Genomic DNA, 22,741 nt, shown 5'->3' with positions numbered 1-22,741 from the left:
GCCCAGGAACACAACTTGCTTTAAAGCCAGGTGGACATATTTCACACTTTAACCAAATGTCTGTGAAGCATTTTCCTGTGCCTTGTCTCATTTGATCCTCACAGAAGTCCTGGAGTAGGTAGATAGGACACTTGCTGGAATCTGACTTTCTTTTCATTAGCCGGAAATTGGAGATTAAGAAAGCTTAGAAACTTGATCCCACTGAAAAGAAATAAGAAATGGTGGACCTTGAAAATGATGTCAGGTTTCTCCATGTGCTGAATATAGTCAAACACTGCTGCAGTTAAATATTTTACCCTTTGTTCTCCCTGCGTGATCTACAATAATAATCTGCTTCATGTTGATATTTGCTGCTGTGTTGCTGACAATTACCTGAAAGAGAAGTTGGAGTGTTTCACTGGGCTGGAAAATGTTTAGCTAAATCAGAAAGCAGGTCTAATTAAGCAAGTTTATTCTATATACATAAAATGCTAAGTTGACTCCTGCATACGTGATACATATAAAGCTCTCGCTGGCCCCAATGGCATGCATGTGTTTCAATCTGTCATTGTTAATCGGGAATTTGGTTGACACTTCTATAATAGAGAAAAGGCAAATAGTGATATTAAAATATTTTTTCTAATTAATTTCCTTTCAATGTGCATGAATTTGGGCATCAAGCCACTAGTATAGATAATGAGAAACTTGCCCTGATAGTTCTTTGGTTTTGCATAAATTATTGATGTGCTTTAAAAAAACACAGAAAATCTATGAAACTTCCACATCATGTTAACATCAAACCTATATTTATTTACTAACTGGGAAAAATGAGATATACTCTGTAGAACAGAAAATGCTGTGCCCTACAAACTCAGTGAGTAGATATATTTGCCACATCCAGTATTTTTGTTTGTATTTGGAAAACATAGTCTCCATTTCCCTGATAAATACCGCTATGTTTCCTGATAACAGACACTGAAGCTCAGTGTGGCTTCTAGAATAACCAGGCTGGTCCCATTAAGCCCCATGTGAGTCCCTCGGGGTTTGTGCTCAGCTCCCCCTGCAGCCTCCCTCACTGTGTCTCCCAGAACGCAGTAGTACACAGCAGAGTCTGACATTTGCACTGAAGGTTTCCTCAGGTGGAAAGAGCTGTCTGTCTTCACAAGACTGGCCCGAAAGCCTCTGTTGCTCACCTCCTGATTATCCAATGAGCTTTTCAGGAGAAGAACAGGCTCTTTGTTTCCATATTGGACATACCAGAAAAGAAAATCTGAATAGGTAGTCTGGTAAGTGCAGTTCAGGGTCAAAAATGCCCCTTCTATGAGGGTAACAAGGCCTTCTGTCTGGGAAACTGAGGCTCCACTGGTCCCCCCTAAAAAAAAAAAAAAAAAGTAAAGGTTTTGTTACATTGGCAGTGAAGAGGGATGGTCTCCAGTTTGGTAGGGATTAAAAGTTATCCTAAAGCCAAGGAATAGGACATCTTCAACCCCTTGAATAAAGGTTACTTACTCAATATCAACAAGATGACAAGTCCCAAGCAGGAAGGAGACAGCATGGCTGGTGGAGAAGCAGCAGCAGTCTTGGTTGGTAGTACTGAAGCTGAGAGGGCTGTTCCTCTACTCTCTTGATCCCTTATTGGAATAGTCTTGGCTCAGGGGTTAAGCAAGACAAACTGCCCTGCAAGTTCATGTCACAGGCTGTAAAAAAGGTGTGTTCAGAAATGGAAGAGGTGTGTCAAACCACCACCCAAGGGCAGCGGCGCCCTCTCCTGGTTTCTCCTCTGTCCTGCAGCCTGCTTTGAATTGGATATTTACCTTGGAGTGGAGCTTAAATTGTAGACATAGAAGGGAAATCATGTCTGGGGTGCGAGGTAGAGCTCTAGGAAGGATGCACCAAACACCTTCTGCAGGCTCCACAATGGTGTATGAGGTGAGACAACGTACAATTCCTCAGTCGCCCTCTTTAAGATTCAGGGATATGGCTCCCTTAAGTATCCCTAGTCCCAGCATCTAATGTCTGTCCACATCTAGTATTAAGCTAGTTTTAGGCATCTTAGGGTGTACTGAGAGTTGAAAAATGCATGATCCAAGTCCTCTTCTTGACATATTCCCCCGCAGGTCCCCTGGAACCAGCGGATGAGCCCCTCTGCTTAGAATACTCTCTCTTCCCTCTCTGACTTTGCCTAAGTAACTTCTATTCGTTCTTTAAGAACCAATTGACATGCCACCTTCTTGTGAAAGCACCCACCCAGCTCTTCAGGCTGAGTTAGTGCCCATCTCTTTCCCACTTTACTTGTATACATATCATCACTGTCATTGCTGTATATTAGAATCATCTGTGTCCTGTTTTCAAAATAGCGTTGGTGCCCTTGAGATCAGGAACTTAATCTTATGAGTCTCAGTATGCAGTTTCTGAAAATATACAGTCCCTTAGTTTATAGCTGGTGTTCAAAAACTATCTGAAGAGTGAGTGAATAAATGAATTAGTGAACACATCTGGTAAGTACAATTGTCTTTAAAAGAAAATTCTCATACTACTTTTTAAATTTTATGGTACCTTATGTACACAAAAATTGGAGTTAAATATAAACATTTTAGGCTCACAGGTTTTACATCAAGACCAAAATTCCAAGTATTCTCATGTAAGACCTATCCCCAGGGATTGACTAACTTTTTCGGTTAAGGGAGAAATAGTAAATTCTTTAACTTTTGAAGTCATTTGTTCCTTGTTGAAACTACCCACCTCTGCTGTTACAGCACAAAGCAGCCATAGTCAATGCATAAATAAGTGGGCAAGGCTGTTTATCAATAAAAATTTATTTAAAGAATACAGGTAGCAGGCAGGTTTAACCTGTGGGCCATAATTTGCCAACCTCTGCTACACTCCATGAATCTATCCATAATCCTCCAGAGATCTATGAACTCCTGTTTGAGAAACTCAACTATCTTTTTATTTTTGCTCTTTCTACATTATTATCATAGTCCTTTGAGCAGGCTTAAAATATAGGAAGTATATTGAATGAGTTACTAGGTAGAAAGAAGGAAGAAGGAGATTTGATGATCCTAAAAACTAAGATACTTTGGTGCTCAGGATCAGGGGCAAGAAATACAAACATGGTCCCTGCCATTAAGGATCTCACAGAGTAATATGAAAATATATTTTAATCAAATAATTCTACATAATAAAATCCTAATATGCAAATAGACTCAAAGGTGGAACTACTGGTGGAACAACAGTTTGCTTTGATGGGCAATGACCACCAGGGAGAAGACGCTTAATGCAAGAGTTGCCCCCAGCCTGCAGGCCCCAGGCTAGACAAACCAGGTTCTAGGGGGATCCCCTCCCAGATATCCCTGCTGGTCTCCCTGCAAAGGGATGTGATTGGTGGCACTGGATAGCAGGACAAGAAAGTGGGCAGCCTCAGGCCAACCAAGGTGGGTGCCAGCAGTGTCCCCCTGATCGCCCTGCCGGTTGCCTCACAGATCAGCTCTGATTGCCATCCAGGCCTAGGGACCCTACCCATGCACGAATTTCATGCACTGAGCCTCTAGTTCAGCGGTTCTCTACCTGTGAGTTGCAACCCTTTTACAGGGGTCGCCTAAGACCATTTGAAAACACATATATAATTACATATTATTTTTGTGATTAATCACTATGCTTTAATTATGTTTAATTTTTAACAATGAAATTGGAGGTCACCACAACATGAAAACTGTATTAAAGGGTTGGGACATTAGGAAGGTTGAGAACCATGGCAAGGGAAAACTGCAAGTTTGGAAAGACAGAGTTCTGAGGTTCTGTGCATGCACAATAAGCTTCCTTCACTTACTGACTCTTGTACAGCTGTACAGAATGAGCAGCACTTAATGGCTTTATTCTTCTGAAGGGAGGGTAAGAAATTTAGAAAAGGGAAAAAAGTAAAAAAAAAATATCATCAACAGTAGCTATAAAAGAGTCAAACAGGAGAACAGGGTACTTTTAAGAAAATAATACCAATATTATTGAAGAGAAAAAGAGAGAAAGAGGAGATTAGGAGCATGTTTTTGGAATGAAGCTGGAAAAATATCAAGACCTTAATTATTCAAATTTTTATAGTCATACTAAGAACTTTTTCTTTAGTCTAAGAGCAAATGGGGCCCAACTGGCATGGCTCAGTGGTTGCACATCCACCTATGCATCAGGAGGTCACAGTTCAATTTCCAGTCAGGGCACATACCTGGGTTGTGATGGGTATATAGGAGTCAGCCTATCAATGATTCTTTCTCATCATTGATGTTTCTATCTCTCTCTCTCTCTCCCTCTTCCTTCCTCTCTGAAATCAATAAAAATATTTTAAAAAAAGAAAATGTAGATATCAGTAACCAATTTCTGAAAATATTGGCTACTGAGGCAAAACCACTGTCATTGCAGCACTAAGGGCTTCAATGGAAAGTGATGGGGAGTGTCAAGTGGGCTGGGGAGCAAGGGATTAAGATGGATTTTTAATTAGGATTGTAGAGGTGAATTGGGCTGTGGGGCTGTGATATTTTCTGGATGATCTTTAGAGGCAAATTCAACAGGTCTGTCAGATATAGTGGATGTGCTATTTCAAAAATGAATATGTGTGAATTAAAAGCACACACATGTGAAAGCTAATATACGCTAAACTGAGGGTATGCTATTTTCCTACACAATGCCCACTCCTTATTAATAGAACCACAGTTTTTATGTGGGTGTCAACATGTTGCAGTAAAAAAAAATAAATAAATAACGCTGATATTCCAACCTCCCTTGTAGGTGGGAGAAGTGTGGGGACATCGAATACCAACCACTCTGGTAAATGAAATATAAGAAGCTGTCGGGTGGAGTTTCTGGAAATAATTGACTCAGCCAGTATGTACCCATTTGCCTTTGACTTACTCTTTGTTTCTTCCTGCAAAGTGTATAAAATGGATAGATCTCTGGCAAACTATAAAGATGAATATCTTCAAAGTATAAAAACAAGAGTGACACCTTAAGAACCAGAGACAGCCGAAACCGGTTTGACTCAGTGGATAGAGCGTCGGCCTGCGGACTGAAAGGTCCTGGGTTCGATTCTGGTCAAGGGCATGTACCTGGGTTGCGGGCACATCCCCAGTAGGAGATGTGGAGGAGGTGGCTGATCGATGTTTCTCTCCCATGGATGTTTCTAAATCTCTATCTCTCTCCCTTCCTCTCTGTATAAAATCAATAAAATATCTTTTAAAAAATAAATAAATAAAGAACCAGAGACAGTGAGCTAGAAAGATGCTTGATCCCTCATAACATGATAAGCTAGCATGCCAGCTCTGAACTGCATATGTAGAGCTTCTTTATGTGAGAGGAAAATGAACTCCACCTTTTAAAACACATTATTATTTGAGTTTTCTGTAACACATCAATCTGTGGCTGATACAGATGATGTTCATTAAAAATACAAATTCATCATTTCATCAGAGACCGGTGGCGTAAGCCAGGATGGGTGCTAATAATCCAGACCTTGAGAGGTGCTCTAGGTGATTCTCTCACAGGTGACGTTGGTGATGTAAAGTCTGCACTTGGGAATCCTGGCCCTATGCAGCCTTTCCTCCCTCACCTTTTCCACCAAACATGCACATAAATACAAACACCCAATGTTCTCCACAAACAAATTTTCAGTAGTATCAACCCTGTCTGAAGAAAACTATATTCCACATGTATTTCTCTTACTAGGAGCAAGAATAAATAGATGGAAAACTATTATGTATGTGATAATAGAAGTACCCACTTTCAAAAAAATATTTCAGTGGTAGTGGAGAACATACATCTCTCACTTTGATGGAGGAAAATTATAGAAATTGAGGCTTGGAAATCACACAACAGGTAAATGACAGAATCAGATTCAGATCTTGGTGTCTGTTATTACACACTGATTCTACTGTTCAGCTTTAAAATGAAAAGTTTGATCAAAAGAGTCCTAAGATCTTTTCTAATTCTTTCTTCTTTAATTCAGCCATTGTATTTTGGATTTTTTTTATTGTTGACAATGTTACAGAAGTCCCCAATTTCCCCACCGTGCTCCCCTTCACCCAGCCCCCAACCCATCCCAGGCCTTCCCACATTGTTGTCTGTGTCCATGGGTTATGCCAATCTGCACATATGTTCTTTCTCATTCTAATGCCTGATTAATCTACTATTTCCTACACAGTCAAAAAGAATGGCAAACAGTTTCTAGGTTATTTCATAACTGTTTTAAAAAATTGATTTAAGATATTTTTTGCATAAAATAGAGTGAGAGATGGAGAAGGGGGAAGGAAGGAAGGAACTTTTGCTTCTTCCTTTGACAAATGGAAAATGGGAGGGAATATTGGTTGGAACAATATGGATTAGAAAGCGAGTGCTAGGGGATAAGTCTGGGAAATGATCTGGGTTGGATGTCTGCAAAAATAAATCTGGATATTGGTCAGTAGGAAACAAAAAACTATTTAAGCTTTTTGAGGGAGGAGCTGAAGCCATTTAAGGAAACTATTTAAGAAGTTTACATTTTAATCTATCTGTTACCTGTTAGATAGTTGAAACGTTTGTGAGGAAGCTTAAAACAGTAGCTACATGATATCACCTACCTCTAAAAAGTTAAGGGACGTATCCACTGTCTTAAAATAAAGAGGGAAAGAATCTAGTCCTCTTAATATTTCTATGTATTTGGCCAGACATACAAAAAGTATTTCTAGAAGCAAAACATAAAAATAAAAAATTAAAAAATGAAACCATAAACATTGTTCTTCTTAGGGAAAAAAACTGTGGAGTTATCTATCTATACTAATAATAGAGGATAATGCAAATTGTCCAGGACACTATCACAGTGCAGTAACGACTGGACAGCAGGCTGCGTGGGGCAACAAGGCAAGCAGTGAGGTTACCAGGCCAGCGGGGGGCATTTTCGGGCGACCAGGCTAGCAGGGGGGCAGTTAGCGGTGATCAGGCAGGCAGACAGGTGAGCAGTTAGGAGCCAGCAGTCCCAGATTGTGAGAAGGATGTCCAGCAGCCGGTTTAGGCCTGATCCTTGGGATAGGGCCTAAACCGGCAGCCGGACATCCCCTGAGGGGTCCCAGATTGGAGAGGGTGCAGGCTGGGCTGAGGCCGCCTCCCCCCCACCTCCCCAGTCCCGTGCAAGAATTTTGTGCTCTGGGCCTCTAGTTTGGAATGAAAGGGAAACCTTTTCTCATTCAAAAATAAAATAAACAAAAATATATACTAATTATAAACAGGCTTTATTTGCAGGAACTCAAGGACAGTTGAACATTAGAATGTCCATTAATATAATTCTTCAAGTTGAAAAGTACAAAATCTATGTAACCTTGCAAGATAACAAAAAAATACTTCAAAATATATTTCTGATATAAAGTCTAATTAACTAAACATAACATATCTAATCCTGTTACAAGATAAAGAATATCTTTTCAAAAACATCAGCAAATGTTATACCAAATAGACAAAAACAAATTACATTTATTTTAAAAGTAAAATATATTGTGAAAAGTAAAATCTTTTATAGGAAACCTAAAATAAAGAGGAAATGTATATTTTACACATTCATAGGAATTAATGTTAATTAATATTAATGGGAAAATGTGGATTATAAAGTTTGTACTGGTGGAAAGTATTTTTTAAATTTAATACAACACTAACTAAAAAAGAAAGACTGTTCTTTAATACAGCCTTTGAAAAAATAAAATCTAGAAAGGTAGTACTTTTTCCTTTTGATCTGAAATTCTAAGAATTGTGCTTTTTATATATAGCATTCATAAATGTATCATAAATTCATGATATATATTATTTGGATTTTTCACTGTGTTACATGTACATTGATGGGGCAAATGAAATTACTGACATCTTAACACAAGTAAAATTGATGACATGGAAATGTGTGAGTCATCATTGTATGTACTTATCACCACCACATACTTGCACAAGAAAGAAAAAGTTGAGTTAAGAACATCCAGGATGAATAAAACAAACTTACTAAATTTTGACCCCTGTGTATACATCTTTTTAATATTCTGTGAGAGGAAATAGGAAGCACACATAAAGGACCTCTGTGATACTAAGTATGATGGCTGTCTCCAGGAAAAGAATTGTTAGTTTTTACATTTGTCCTTACATGAACTTAGTAATATTCCTTTACTGAGTATATATGTGTGCCGAGCTCTGTGTTAGAAGGTTAGGTAAAAACCAGGTAGAGCACAAGGGCTCTTCTCTGGAACATTTAGCCCAGTAGGGAGAGGAGGCATCCCAAAGGGGACCTCACTGGGCCATGGTAGGTGCCAAGATAAAAATAAAAATAAATACATTGTACAGTTGTTAGAAATGGAGGGTAAGGTACAGCTCTAGAAGTCCTGAGATGCTTAAAATAGAAGAAGCCACTTGAACAGTGGAAAGTGAGCAATCATCAGCTGTAATAGTAAACCTTAAAACAATTCAAAGACTTGTCATCTCAGTGAAGTTCCCAGAGTGTCAATGGTACAAAGAATATTGAGATGTCCCCATCAAGGTGAAAGACATGTAGCTGCACCTCACACCACCTACCACAGAAAAAGAGGGACACACAGGATAGGCCCTTTTGGATTTTGGAAGCAACAGACACTACATGTGGGTGGGTGTTGCTTTGACCTATTTACAGAGTCACCTATAGAGCTGCCAGTTTTGAATGGGGATGAGAGCAAGAGGAGACACAGCAAATATGGACTTCAGTGCAATCTACTTTGCCACTTTGGTCTTATCATTCAGCAAATCCTACACTGATACTTGATTTTCCATAGTAAATAGGATGAAGCATTTGGAAAACACCAATAATTGACTCACAGCAGTGTCCTATAGTATTTTGAGGAATATATGCCCTTTTCTTCAAATAAGACAGCTTCTAGCTTGCTAATTGACTTCGCTGAAGTCTGAATATCTAGCTTAGGAAACAGAGTTGACCATGAAGCCTGAACTCCCATCATGAACCAAGAATTGTCTGACCTTCTTAGCCATAATGTTGGTCATGCTCAGCAGCAACCTATCATCAAGTGGAAATGGTACATAAGAGATTAGGCTCAGGCTGACCCAGAAAGTACAGGTAAGTCACATGAGTAGGTGCCTCAGATGCCTTTGACATCAGCTTCTCTCATATTGTCTGCTCTCCTTTAATCTCTGCCTACACCCTCCTAAGGAGTTCATTACCATCACTTAACTAAGGAAGAAAACAATAAAGCCTACTGTATGTATGGTCTGGCACATTTACTGAAACAACACAAAACTAACACCCATAGCCCCACTAAAGGACATTGGTGAAGGAAATCGCCCCCCCCCAAAAAAAAAATATCAGGGGATACACTGTTATCTACATTATTTAGAGAGATGGCCAGAAGTACTGATCTACATTGATTTATGAGCAGCTACTAATGGTTTTACTGGGTGATAAGAGTCTTGAAAAGAACAGGATTTGAAGATTAATGACAAGGAAATTTAGGGAAGAGTTTTCTGGGCACAGACTGTAAAGATAATTAATGCTTCGTGTGAATACCCACCAGGGGAAGACCACTGCAGTGGAAGCTCTTAATAATGGGCAATATGATACTCTCTGTGGATAGGTAAGCAGCTTTCTCCAGTCACCCCAGTGCTTGCTCAATGGTCCCATGAACAAAGCGGCCTTTTTAGAAGGTTTGGAAGTTATGCATGAACTCAAAAGCATTGATTTCCCCTTATCAAGTTTGACCTAGCTAATGCTACTTCTGAGTGCCTAATCCGTCAACTATAGGAACTAATGCTGAGCCCCTGATATGGGCACATTCCTTAGAGGGCCTGCCCAGACACCTGGTGATATGCTGATTACATCAGACATCTTCCATGATGGAGATGGCTGGAATTTGTCCTTACTGAAATAGACACATATTCTTGTGTATGGATTTGTCTTCCTTGTTTCACGAGCACCCCAAGACAATTCAGCAGCACCCCGTTAACAGCTTCCTGTAAATTTTACTGGAACCCTGGTAGATGTTTCCCTGTTTTCCAGCCTTTTCCTCTGGCACCTCAGCCAACTTCTCATCAGCCACGCACCCCCCAGAGAGGTCTGAAGCGTTGGTAGGAGAGGAGGGCACATATTTCAATGTGTTATTACTTTGGAACTTTGGCTCAGTACTAGAGATGAGAGTTTCTCCCGACATAAGCTATTCGCATATTCTTTAGAATTATTTTTTAACTCAGTAATTAGTTCTCTATTATTAGTTTTTAAGTGTTTGAAGTTCCCTTGTTAAAATTTCTTCTTATTGGACCCCAATTGATGTAGTAGGAGTCCAGGGGAGGAAAGACATTAGATGCAGAAAGACCAGCAATTGCATGTCATGGAACAGTACCATACTTTTAAGGAACTGTGCTTAGTTAGGTATGTGGTGACAAACACATGTGGGGGTGGATGGGGTGGCAGAGGAGGTGAAGAGCTGGAACTTAAACAGGGGGAGTCCCTCTGGGCAAGAAAAAAAAAAATTTTTATGCTGTGCTATATTGTATTTTATTTCAAAGGTATCTTTCCAGGTACTACTGGACAGAATAAATACAGTTACTATTTTATAAAGTAATGTAGACAGAGTAGGTAATGAGAATTTGCTTGGACAAATTTTTGAAGTTGATCTAGCTAATTGACAACTGAGGCTTTTGTATGTAAGAGGTAAACTCGATGCCAGTCTCTAGGGAGAGACTGCCCCACTGTGGCCATAGAGAGAACTTACAATGAAACATTTGCTGTAATTCCCAGGGGGTTTGTGAACTGCTTCCTTTGCAAAACCAGCTACTGTGTCACTCACAGCACAGTAGTACACGGCTGAGTCTTCCTCTTGCGCGGATGGCTTCTTCAGATGGAAGGACGCCTCACTCTTGTCAAGGACAGCCGTGAAACCTTTGACGGCCTCCCCTGAGAAGTGTTTCAGGAGCAACTGCAGGCTTTGTCCGCGGTGCTGGACATACCAGAAAAGCACAGGGCTCCCAGAAAACACGTAGGTGCACTTCACCTGCACTGAGGCCCCTTCAAGGACGGAGATGGTGTCCTCGGGCTGAGTCACTGTCTGGGCTCTTATTCCTCCTGTAACACCAATTCTAGGTCAGGAATCATCTTAAAGACGGAGGAGAATGCTTCTTCAAACGGATCCTAAATATGAAGAGCACAGACAGAGAGAATTAAGAGAGGCTTTACTCACGGAGTGTGGCTATGATCACAAGCACGGAAGTGAGGATGGGCTTCATGTCCGAGCTGTGAGAAACAGGAGGCTCTTTTCTGGAGGACTTCTCTGGAGACAGTTCAGCCACATGGACACTGGCCGAGCAGTGAGTGAGTTTACCCAGCACGTTAAGCAAAAGCATTTCCTCCAAGGGCTGGTTGCTTTCAGGCTTTCTACTAAATTCAGTTTGTGTCATTTCGCCCTCTAGAGGCTAAATGTGATCTAGCAGATAATTTCGGGCTTCAGGCAGCTTTAAACTCTAAACCGGAATGGAGAAGGAATTCCTCCACAGTTAATAAGACAAAGGGGAAAGCTATGTTAGATTTAAAAGCATATTACTAAAAAGGTCCAAATGGAGGCGTCAATGGAACAGAATAGAAAGTCCAAACGTACAAATTACTAATGGAAATTTAGTTATAGCAAAATGGGGGAAAGAAGGCATTCTAGTATTTAATAAAAAATACCTTCATGAATGGAGAATCTTTTAGAGATTGACAAATAAAATTTGGATGCTTACCTTAATATCTGTTACAAAATAAATTCCTAATGAAGACAATATTTAATATTTTTAAACAAAATAAAATATCTTTTAAAAATAAACTTAGGATAGTCATGGATATTTTTAAAAATAATAGAAAGCATACAGGAAAATATCAGACTTCACAGAAATTTAAAATTCTATACAGGTATGTTAATGAAATGTTTAAATGTTACCAGGTCAAGTTATCTTTCCATCTATCATCATTCTGAGTGGCCCTTTAGAAATTTAGTTCTGTAAGTTAAAAAAAAAAAATAGGCCATAAACAAAGGAACAATCATTTAGCCTAGAAAGAAGGCAATTTTAGAGAGATGGCTGATTGAAAATATCCCTGATCCCCTGTGCTTAGCCAAGGAGCTTCTGCAGCGACCAGCCAAGCTATGGTGAGAGAGAGAACTCAAGCACCATATGCCATTGGGGCTCGTATGTGAATCCGGAGTCAGGTAGCAGGAAACTTCGGAATGAAGAGCAGAAAACTGTGGGTCTTGGAGAGAGCTTGGTTTGTAGAGATCAATGGACCTCGAAGAAGGAAACATTTTCTTGAGAAAGCCTCTCCTCTAGTCCCCAAATTGCTGAGAAGAAAGTAACAGGGAGGCTGATCCCCATCTGTCCTTAACGAAGAAGAGGACAGGGGATCAGAGAGCCCAGAGATCTCCTTCCAGTTTTTCCAGAGGGACTGACATTGCTACTGGTGTCAATGCCCTTCTGGCTGGTGCACTGCTGATCACAGACACAGAAACCTCGAGGTGAGACTTGACTTGGGGTGGTGAACGCAAAATACAGTGTGCAGGTGAAGTGGTGCAGAATGTGCACCTGACACCTGTGTAATTTTGTTAACCAATGTCATCCAAGTACATTCAATAAATAGAAAAAAAAGAAACCTCTCGGCTTTGCACCCTCACAGGATTGCCTCCAGTTAAAGTGCCCAGTAATCAGGAGGGGAGTAAAGATAAGGAAAGGAAATCTCAGAAAGAAACGAGGGCCCCGTCTGAGTCAAGAATAGTCTGAGAAAATGGTCAGTGGTCTAATTTCTTTAACCAATAATTAGGACACATAGTTTCAAAAGTGATTTAGAATTCATTTACAAGAAAACTCTCACAAAGAAAAAATATCTCATTGGGTATACTGTTTAGTTATTTAATCCTCTTAATGGAATAAATACAATTACCAGTAAATGAAATTAAGAGAATTCTGTAAACCGCAGACTTATGGTTGTCCTGAACAAACACAATGTCTCCAACAAGACTTTAGTGATAGAGAAATAGGACGTGTATATGATGACCACCCTGACCTCATTTCTATCTCCCTTTTGTTCAACACTTTCCCCACACACCCTGCAGGTACACCTGGCTGATTCTGCTCTGTGACTATGAAGTATAGGCCACATTTTGAAATGGAAGTAACTGTTTCCAATTTCTTTCTTTTCATCTCTCTTTTCTTTTTTTTTCACTTTCCTCCTCTCTCTCTACATATGTTCATTTTCTTCCATTTCATCTTCTCATTTTCTTTTCCCCTGTTTTTCTAGTCTCAGGAGAGGTATAACAGAAGGTAGATATTACTAGAATAATTTTAAAGTGAACATAAAGGTACACATTTTAGAATTTTAATCATGAAAACGAAGACTGTAAATAAGTAATGTATCTGTTTTCAACAGGAGCTTCAAGCTGTCCCGTGGCCCTAGCTGATGTTCTCTTCTTAGAGAGTCATCTCTGTTACATCCATCACGGCCGCAGACCTTCCTTGCAGATGAATATATGGGGATTCCCCCTGTTCTTATCAACACTAATAAAAGAGAAAAATGGTAATTGGCGTACGAGCTACCCTTTTCATTGGCTAAGCAGGGCTATATGCAAATTAACTGCCAACTAAGATTGGCAGTTAACTGCCAACTAAGATTGGCAGTGAACTGCCAACAAGATGGTGGTTAATTTGCATATGTAGGCACAATGCAGGGAGGCGAAAGGGAAAGCAGGAAGAAGCCCCCTGCCACTGACAGTGATCAGAAACCCAGGGGGGAGCTAAGAGCTGGGGGGCAGGGCAAAGGCGGCCCTGGGGCCGCCTTTGCCCTGCCCCCCAGCCATGATCGGAGAATCAGGTGCCTTTTCTGCCCTGGCCAGTGATAGCAGGAAGTAGGGGTGGAGCCAGCGATGGGAGCTGGGCACGGTCGAAGCTGGCAGTCCCAGGAGCTAGGGGTCCCTTGCCTGGGCCTAAAGCGAAGCCCACGATCGTGGGGCCGCTGCAGCTGCGGGTCCCTGCTGCCCGGGCCGGACGCCTAGGCCAGAGGCGTCAGGCCTGGGCAAGGGGCTGATCCTGCGATTGGAGGGTGATGGGGGTCAACGCCTGAGGGCTCCCAGTATGTGAGAGGGGGCAGGCTGGGCTGAGGGACACTCCCCCCACACACACCCAGTGCACGAATTTCGTGCACCGGGCCCCTAGTAGTATATAGTATGTATATATATATATATACGTAGTTAGTTTAGATGCTCTCCTAACTGCTGCTAGCCTTTATTTAAATTTTAACTAAGTCTCAACTATGTCAGAACTTGAGAAAAAAGTTTCTCATTTAGAGTAAGGCCTAGAGTGCCTCCCAGTGATCCAAAACCATGAGGCCACTTAGCTCAGCAGCAGCCACCAGAACCCCAGAGCCTGCATTCCATTCTTTCCTGGGGATCATCTACAGATTATCAGGAGCAGAAGAACTATCAGGCTGGAAGGGGACTTTTTTATTTTTTTTAATAAACTGGTTTCTTCTTAAAAATGTCATTTAATAGAGGTCACTATCTTAAAATATTTTATCAAATTGCACCTTTGAAGTTAAATGTGATTTTTCATATATATATAAGTGTTCCCTCAGGAGTTCAACCGACTGGGAGTTCGATCTCTCGCTATGACATGTGCTGACCACCAGGGGGCAGCGTGGAATGAAGAAAGGCCCTGGCAGGCAGCCAGCAGCTGAGGAAGGAAGGCCCTAATGGGCCCTGATCACCTGCCAGGCCTAGGGATGCTACCCGTGCATGAATTTTGTGCACCGGGCCTCTGGTTTCAAAATAAGTGCACATAAGTTTATTGAAGGTCTTCTATAAACTGGCACTTGTGCTTGGTCTTAAGAAGTTAAAAAAACTTTGTCTCTACTAACAAGATGTTACAGTATATAGAGTAGGAAAGGCAAACATGTATGTGTGGGTGCATATATCAAGTAGCAGCCCCAAAAAGTACAAAATGAACCCAGCTAGACAAAGATTTAATGAGAACATGATAATTTTGTCTTTTTCTTAGAAAAAATAGAAATGTTATCAAGAGGTTAAGTAGAGTTATTAGCTTTGAGATGGAATAGACATGATTCCTAGATAAAAATTATAGAAAGAAGTTGGGCCCAGCCAGTGTGGTTCGGTGGTTGAGCATTGACTTATCAACCAGAAGGACATGGTTCAATTCCTGGTCAGGGCACATACCCGGGTTGTGATTGTGCAAGAGGCAGCTAAGGCAGCTGAGGCAGCAAATCAATGATTCTCTCATCATTGATATTTCTATCTCCCTCTCCCTTTCCTTTCCTCTCTGAAAAAAAATAATTTTTAAAACAGAAATAAGTTGGGTCCTGGCCACTTTGGCTCAGTGGTTAGAGTGTTGGCTTGCTGAACAAAAGGTTGTGGGTTCAATTCTGATCAGGGGCAGGTACTTCAGTTGCAGGCTCTCACTTCCCAGCCCTGGTTGGGGGGAAGCAGGAAGCAACCAATTAGTGTCTCTCTCACATCGATGTTTATCTCTCTCTGTCACTCCCCCCTTCCTTCCACTCTCTCTAGATATCAATGGGTAAAAAGTATCCTCAGGTCAGGATTAACAAAACAAAGAAAGAAAGAATTGGGAGACATGAGACATAATTACATATTCTGGCCACTGACTCACTTTCAGGTGTGGCTGATGATAAGCATCCTCCCATATCACGTACTATGCATGTGTCTAAACTGCTTCTGTCCAGTCCCTTCCCTCATTGATCATGGGGGAACAGACTTAGAGAGTGTTAAATTAGGAAAGCTGTATAAATGGCATGCCTATGTTATCTAGTATTAGTGGCTCAGTGCACAAATTCATGCACATTAAAAGAAAATTAAGAGAAATATTTTAATATCACTCTTCACCCTTTCTCTATAATAGAAGTGTCAACCAAATTCACAGTGGACAATGACAGATCAAAACACATGTGTGCGATTGGCGCCAGTGAGAGCTTTATATGTATCGTGCATGTGCAAGTCAACTTAGCCTTTTATATATATACTAGAGGCCTGGTGCACAAAAATTTGTGCACTCGGGGGGATGGGGGGGTCCCTCAGCCCGGCCTGTGCCCTCTTTCAGTCTGGGACCCCTCGGGAGATAACGACCTGCTGGCTTAGGCCTGCTCCCGGGTGGCAGAGGGCAGGCCCAATCCCTAGGTGCAGCCCTTGGTCGGGCTTAGAGCAGGATTGACTGGGGAGTTGGGGCGCCACCCCCTGTCATCCACTGAGCAGGGCGGATTGGGAGGTTGCGGCGCCACCTCGTGTCATGCACAGAGCAGGGCCCATCAGGGGGGGTGGGGCTCCGTACCCTGTCACGCACAGAGCAGGGTCAATCAGGGGGTTGGGGAGCTCCCCCATGTCACTCACAGAGTAGGGCCGATAGGGGAGTTGGGGTACCGGCCCCTGTCACACTCAGGGCAGGGCCGATGGGGAGGTTATGGCTCTACCCCGTCACACACAGAGCAGGGCCCGTGAGAGGGGCGGGGTTGGGGCGCCGCACCCTGTCACAAACAGAGCCGCAGGGCGATCAGGGGTTGGGGAGCTCCCCCCTATCAGGCACAGAGCAGGGCTGATCAGGGGGTTGGGGCACCTTCCCCTGTCACAAACAGAGCAGGGAAGATAGGGAGGTTGTGACCCCGCCCCCTGTCACACACAGAGCCGCAGGGCCATCAGGGGGTTTGGGCACTGGCCCCTGTCACGCTGATCCTGGTGCCGGGAGGCCTCGCGGCTCTGCTGATCCCGGTGCCAGGAGGCATATTACCCTTTTACTATATAGGATAGAGGCCTGGTGCACGGGTGGGGGCCAGCTGGTTTGCCCTGAAAGGTGTCCTGGATCAGGGTGGGGGTCCCCCCTGAGGTGCCTGGCCAGCCTGGGTGAGGGGCTGATGGCTGTTTGCAGCCGGTCACACACCCTTCAGGGTGGGGGTCCCCACTGGGGTGCCTGGCCAGTCTGGATGAGGGGCTGAGGGCTGTTTTCAGGCTGGCGGGTGACTGAAGCTCCCAACTGCTCCTTTTTTTCTTCTTCTTCTTTTTTTTTTTTTTATTCTGGGCCAGCTTTAGCTCTGGCTCCAGCTCTGAGGCCTCTACTGCTGAAAGCAGGTATCTGGTTTGTTTGGGTTCTACAATCGAAAGACTGTATCAACTCCAGCTCTGAGATTCCGGCTGGCTGAAAGCAGGTTTCAGGGGTTTTGTTTAGCTTCTATATTTGTAACAATGTTTCAAACTGCAAGCTCAGAGGCTGGCAAGGCAGGCGGGGAACATTGGTTTCCTCCGTCACTGAATCAAACAAGCCTCATGTTAGCTTCAAGCTGCCTGGCTGCCGGCCGCCATCTTGGCTGTCAGTTAATTTGCATATCACCCTGATTAGCCAATGGGAAGGGTAGCGGAGGTATGGCTAATTACCATGTTTCTCTTTTATTAGATAGGATAGAATAAACTTGCTTAATTAGACCTGCTTTCTAATTCAACTAAACTTTTTCCAGCCCAGTGAAACACCTTCAACTTCTCTTTCAGGTTATTGTCAGCAACACAGCAGTAAATATCAACATGAAGCAGATTATTACTGTAGATCACTCAGGGAGAACAAGGGTAAAATATTTAACTACAACAGTGTTTGACTATATTCTGCGTGGTGAGAAAACCTGAAGTCATTTTCAAGTTCCACCATTTCTTATTCCTTTTCAGTCAGGTCAAGTTTCTAAGCTTTCTAAAATTCCAATTTCAGTCTAATGAAAAAAAGTACAATTCCACCGAGTCTCCTATCTACCTACTCCAGGACTTCTGTGAGGATCCAATGAGATAAGTCACAGGAAAATGCTTCACAGACATTTGGTTACAGTTTGAAATATGTCCACCTGGCATAAAGCAAGTTGTGTTCCTGGGCTGAAGAAACTGCAAGGAGGCTAGTCACTAGGGAGAGGAAGCTGGGCATTGCTACATGATGTCATTACCCAGCACCCACAGTGACAATTTTCTGGCTGGCCATGGGGTCTTGGCAGCAGTGGCTACGATTTTGTGGGCTGTCACTCTGGGGTGGTGGCAGGGCCTGTGTTCCACTTAGGAGAAGCTGAGTGTTGCTTTGTTGGCCAGGTCCAAGCTGCTGTTTCTCTGTAAATGGCAACTGTGCATTACAGCAGCTTCTGCATTGAGTGTCTGCCCCAGGTGGTCAGTGTGCCACATAGCGACCAATCAGACAATGGGAAGGACACTTAGCATATTAGCCTTTTATATATATACTAGAGGCCTGATGCATGAAAATTCGTGCAAGAGTAGGCCTTTCTTCCCCCTGCTGCTGGCACTGGCTTTCCTCCAGCACCCAGGATCCAGGCTACCCTCCTCCTATCACTGACAGGCACCCAGGACTGTGGCTGGCTTTGTCTGGGCCACCCGCAGGTGCCTGGGACCCCAGCTGGCTTCGTCCAGGCCCCAGCTTCCTCAGGAAGGATGTCTGGAATGATGTCTGGTCTAATTAGCATATTATCCTTTTATTAGTATAGATATAGATTAACTTTACACCTTTCCTGTTAAATAATAACCAGATTATTACAATGATAATCCACAACCAAGGCTCAATGGTGCAGGGGCCGCAATTAGCACTGCCTTCTAGCCTCTCATGGCTGCTAAGGAGACTGGAGCCTATATTAACACACTGTTTGCGGGTAGTTTTTATTGAGCGCTAACAGGTGGTGCGGGGTATTTTTGCTAATTTTTTGAGCAAATGGCAACGTTCAGTAAAATTACGATAACTTTAGTTTACATATTTATACGTTACCCGTATTCTACCGCTAGTCTATAAAAAATGTATCCCGCGTCTAGAAAATACTACCAGTCAACGTAAAACGTATACAATGTGTTAAGCTTCCCTATATTTCCTTGGGCTTGGGAGAGGGCAGGCTTTCTTTCAAACTATCCAATCTCTCCTGACTTTTTATCCTAGCCAATCTTTTTCCCAGATTTGTCTCCTCCCCTTTATGATCACCATTTTAGCTCCCACTGCTCATGAAATCAGTAAAAGAATTTCCCCCTCACAGGTTCTCCCTCCCCTCTTTGATCTGGAGAAACTGGTTGGCTGTCCCCTGGGGGATTGAAAAACCTGTCTTTCCTGCCCTTTCAGATGTCAATCCCTTTGGCAGAGCCATTCTGGTTATCCCCTGGAATGTCTGTGAAACCATACTTTCCTGACTTAATTAGGCGTTCAGTCAGCACCACTCACTGCGAGTACCACATTCAACAAGATGCCCAAAAGGAAGGTCAGTCCTGGTGAAGGACAGGGGAGGAGGAGCCCGAGAGGAGACCAATAAGAATCCTCTCTCTAGAAAATGTGGCCTAAGTAAATGAAAGCGCCATAAAGGTATAATGAAAGCCTGTCAGAAAAAACTCCAAACTAAGACCAAATAGGGAACTAAAGGAAAACTGGGAAAGGTAACACGTCAAGATCTAGAAACTAAGGAATAAGCAGCAGCCAAAGAAACTAAAAGTGAGTACAGATGAGTCTTTGATGCAACAAGAGAAGAAAAAACCAAACGTGTATATCTTTGAACATAGACCTTCTATCCTCTTCTGTTCACTTCATAGAGCTATTCTTATAAACTATTTTAAGTGCATGCTTTAGTAGTTCTTGACACATCCTATCTAATAAAAGACAAAAAGGGTAATTAACTGTACCTCTGCTACGCTTTTCATTGGCTAATCAGGGCGATATGCAAATTAACTGCCAAGAAAGATGGCAATAACCACCAACAAAGATGGCGGTTAATTTGCATACATGCAATGATGGGAGGCGAAAGAGGAAAGACGGAAGAATGTTGATCGACAACCCAGGCGGTAGGCAAGAGCTGGGGGGCGGGCAAAATCCGCCTTTCCCCACCCCCCAGCCTGTGATTGCCATCAGAAAGCCGGGCAGCAGGCCAGGCAGCACCTGGGCACCCCAGCACCTGACATGCAAAGGTCAGGGATGAAATGACTTTTCCCAACCACATCTGCAAATATCCTGGGGAAGGCATCACTGAAGAGTTCACAACAACTCTCTTACTTGGCAAGGAAGAAAACAGTTGGCAACGGAAACAATCCCTTACATCAAAGTTAAGGTCCCTCTGAGTAAAAAAGAATATTTCCAACGTAAAGGAGGGAGCACGCAAAAATAATAGGTTCTCATGACTTCCACTGAGGTTTGAGCATATAACAGAGTCAAAATGAACATACAAATTAAAACAGACAGTGGACATTCAAATGACCTGAATCACCTGTCACTGCTTGTCCCAATAGCAGCAATGCTTATGTGATAATATAGTTTAGCAGACATACAAAACAAGTCACATGATAAGAGAGGTTCGGCTTCTAAATTGAATATGTTCTTTTAAAATTCTAATTTCCTTCCCTCTGACTATAATTCTTAATTTTCCAATCAGAAAATTACCCCAGGTGATCCAGTAACATGTAGAACTCTAGTAACTTAACTTATTTAAAAAAACAAACATTTTTAAAATATTTAAATTGATATTTTAGGGTTAAAATTATAGAAGATATTTAGATCCAAATATATTTATTGAATAGAAAATATTTCAGTTTTTGATTTTAAAAAAATAAACATAAAAAAATATATGTGATACATTTTCCCAAGAAACTGTGAATTAGTACCTTTCCCTATAACTTTCTTCAAATTGAGAGAATCTAAGGAGTTCCCTATACTGCACATGTTTTAATGAAAGAAAATAAGACTTTCTAAGAGCATCAAATACATGTTTTCTTATTTACAAACATATACACTCTTCTCTCTCTCTCTCTCTCTCTCTCTCTCTCTCTCTCTCTCTCTCTTTCTCTCTTTCTCTTTAAAATATATTCTTACTGATTCAGAGAGGAAGGGAGAGGGAGAGAGATAGAAACATCAATGATGAGAGAGAATCATTGATCGGCTGCCTCCTACACACCCTGTACTGGGGATCAGGCCAAAACCTGGGCATGTGGCCTGAGCTGGAATCAAACTGTGACTTCCTGGTTCATAGGTCGATGCTAACCCACTGATCCACACCGGCCGGGATCAATTCTTATTTATAAATTCAGTCCAAGGACATATACAGCCTGAAAAGCTTTGGAAGCAGTTTCAAACAAAACCTAGCTTTTAAGTAACAAGAAAACAGTTACAGAAGACAGTTTAAATTAAAAGAAAAAAATTGTTTTAATTTATTCAAGAGTGGGAACATCCTCCATGAAAATGTGTACCTTGACTGTGGATGGCTGGGTGGCCTTATCACACCTTAGGAATTCAAATGCTTTTTACAATGACAAGAAAGAGAGTTTCATCTCATTTCTCTCCCAGGGTAGATGTCTGTCAACAGAAGGTGGACATCAATAAAAGGAGGGGCTTGCACTTTCAATCCAGAAAGTCAGCAATCTATGAATAATCCAGAGCCGAGTATTTATCTCCTCTGCCACACACCCTCCCTCCCAGCCAGTGAGCAAGATAATTACTCTCAAGTCAAGCTAAGTGCCCCCCAGTCACAGTGGCCCAATGCTGACATACAAAGTATACAAATAATTCTCACTCTGGCATAAAAGTGACAACTTTCTTCGAAGAAAAGCAGATACTGTAAATTTCTCAAAGTCTTCCTGAAACATTTTTTAAAGTAATTTTTACTTCTTTAGAAAAAATACATCCATGGCAAACCATCTGTAATAAAAGGCCCATTCTATAAAATTTTATCTGGTCCTACTCATATCTGCAATCATAACCATATTTACAGACAAATATATCTATACTAATAAAAGGGGAACATGCTAATTAGACTGGGAGACCTTCCAGGAGACCTTCCAGATGTTCTTCCGGACAAAGCCATGGCGGCGGGGCCGAGGTAGAGGCGGTTAGAGGCCAAGAGGGGAGGGCAGTTGTGGGGGATCAGGCTGGTGGGGGTGGGGCCATTGGGGGTAAGCAGACCAGCAGGGGGGCCAGTTGGGGGCCAGCAGGCCATCAGTGGGGGTCAGTTGGAGGTGATCAGGACAGCAGCGGGGCACTTTGGAGTGAGCAGGCCAGCAGGGGGACAGTTGGGGATGAGCAGGCCAGTGGGGATGGAAGGTAGGGGTGAGCAGGACAGCAGAGGGGGCAGTTTGGGGTGATCAGGCTGGTGGGGGGGCATTTGGGGGCAAGCAGGCTGGCAGCGGTGGGGAGGGCAGTTGGGGGCGAGCAGGCTGGCAGGCAGAGTGGTTAGAGGCAATCAGGCAGGCAGGCAGGCAGGCAGGTGAGCAGTTAGGAGCCAGCAGTCCTGGATTATGAGAGGGATGTCCGACTGCTGGTTTAGGCCCAATCCCTGTAAACTGGCAGGACATTTTTCGAGGGTTCCCAAATTGGAGAGGGTGCAGGCCAGGCTGAGGAACACACCCTCCCCCCTGCATGAATTTCATGCACCGGGCCACTAGTATTTGTAATAATGCAATAATCCTACTTCATCTCATGTTTTAAAATTGGATTTAGGTAATTGTAAAAATTTAAGAAGTGAAATCATTCACTTCATAATTTCTGCCACTAGATATTATGAAATGTTGAATTAAGAGAGACTTAACTTCTGTGTGGGTGTAATTTTTATAATATTTGGAGGAGGCAGGTTTTTTTAATCCTATGATATGAATCAAATCACAAATAACAATTTGGAATATATATATAAAATATATGTAATGTATATAAAGTATATTTTAAACGTTGGCTTTTTAGTACAATTGTTTCCGAGTAAATAAAA

General features: G+C 42.3%; 1 gene segment (V, D, J or C); it reads right to left on the bottom strand.

Moving 5' to 3' along the window:
- Nucleotides 1-10,485: 10,485 nt before the first annotated feature.
- On the bottom strand, nucleotides 10,486-11,340 carry LOC132240079 (T cell receptor alpha variable 16-like). The segment is given in 2 exon segments: nucleotides 10,486-11,071; nucleotides 11,187-11,340. Coding segments are annotated over 2 exon segments (438 nt in total).
- Nucleotides 11,341-22,741: the final 11,401 nt, after the last annotated feature.

The sequence above is a fragment of the Myotis daubentonii genome, chromosome 1, assembly GCF_963259705.1.
Source record: "Myotis daubentonii chromosome 1, mMyoDau2.1, whole genome shotgun sequence".
Classification (NCBI taxonomy): domain Eukaryota; kingdom Metazoa; phylum Chordata; class Mammalia; order Chiroptera; family Vespertilionidae; genus Myotis; species Myotis daubentonii.
This window is presented reverse-complemented; position numbering and strand designations above follow the sequence as displayed.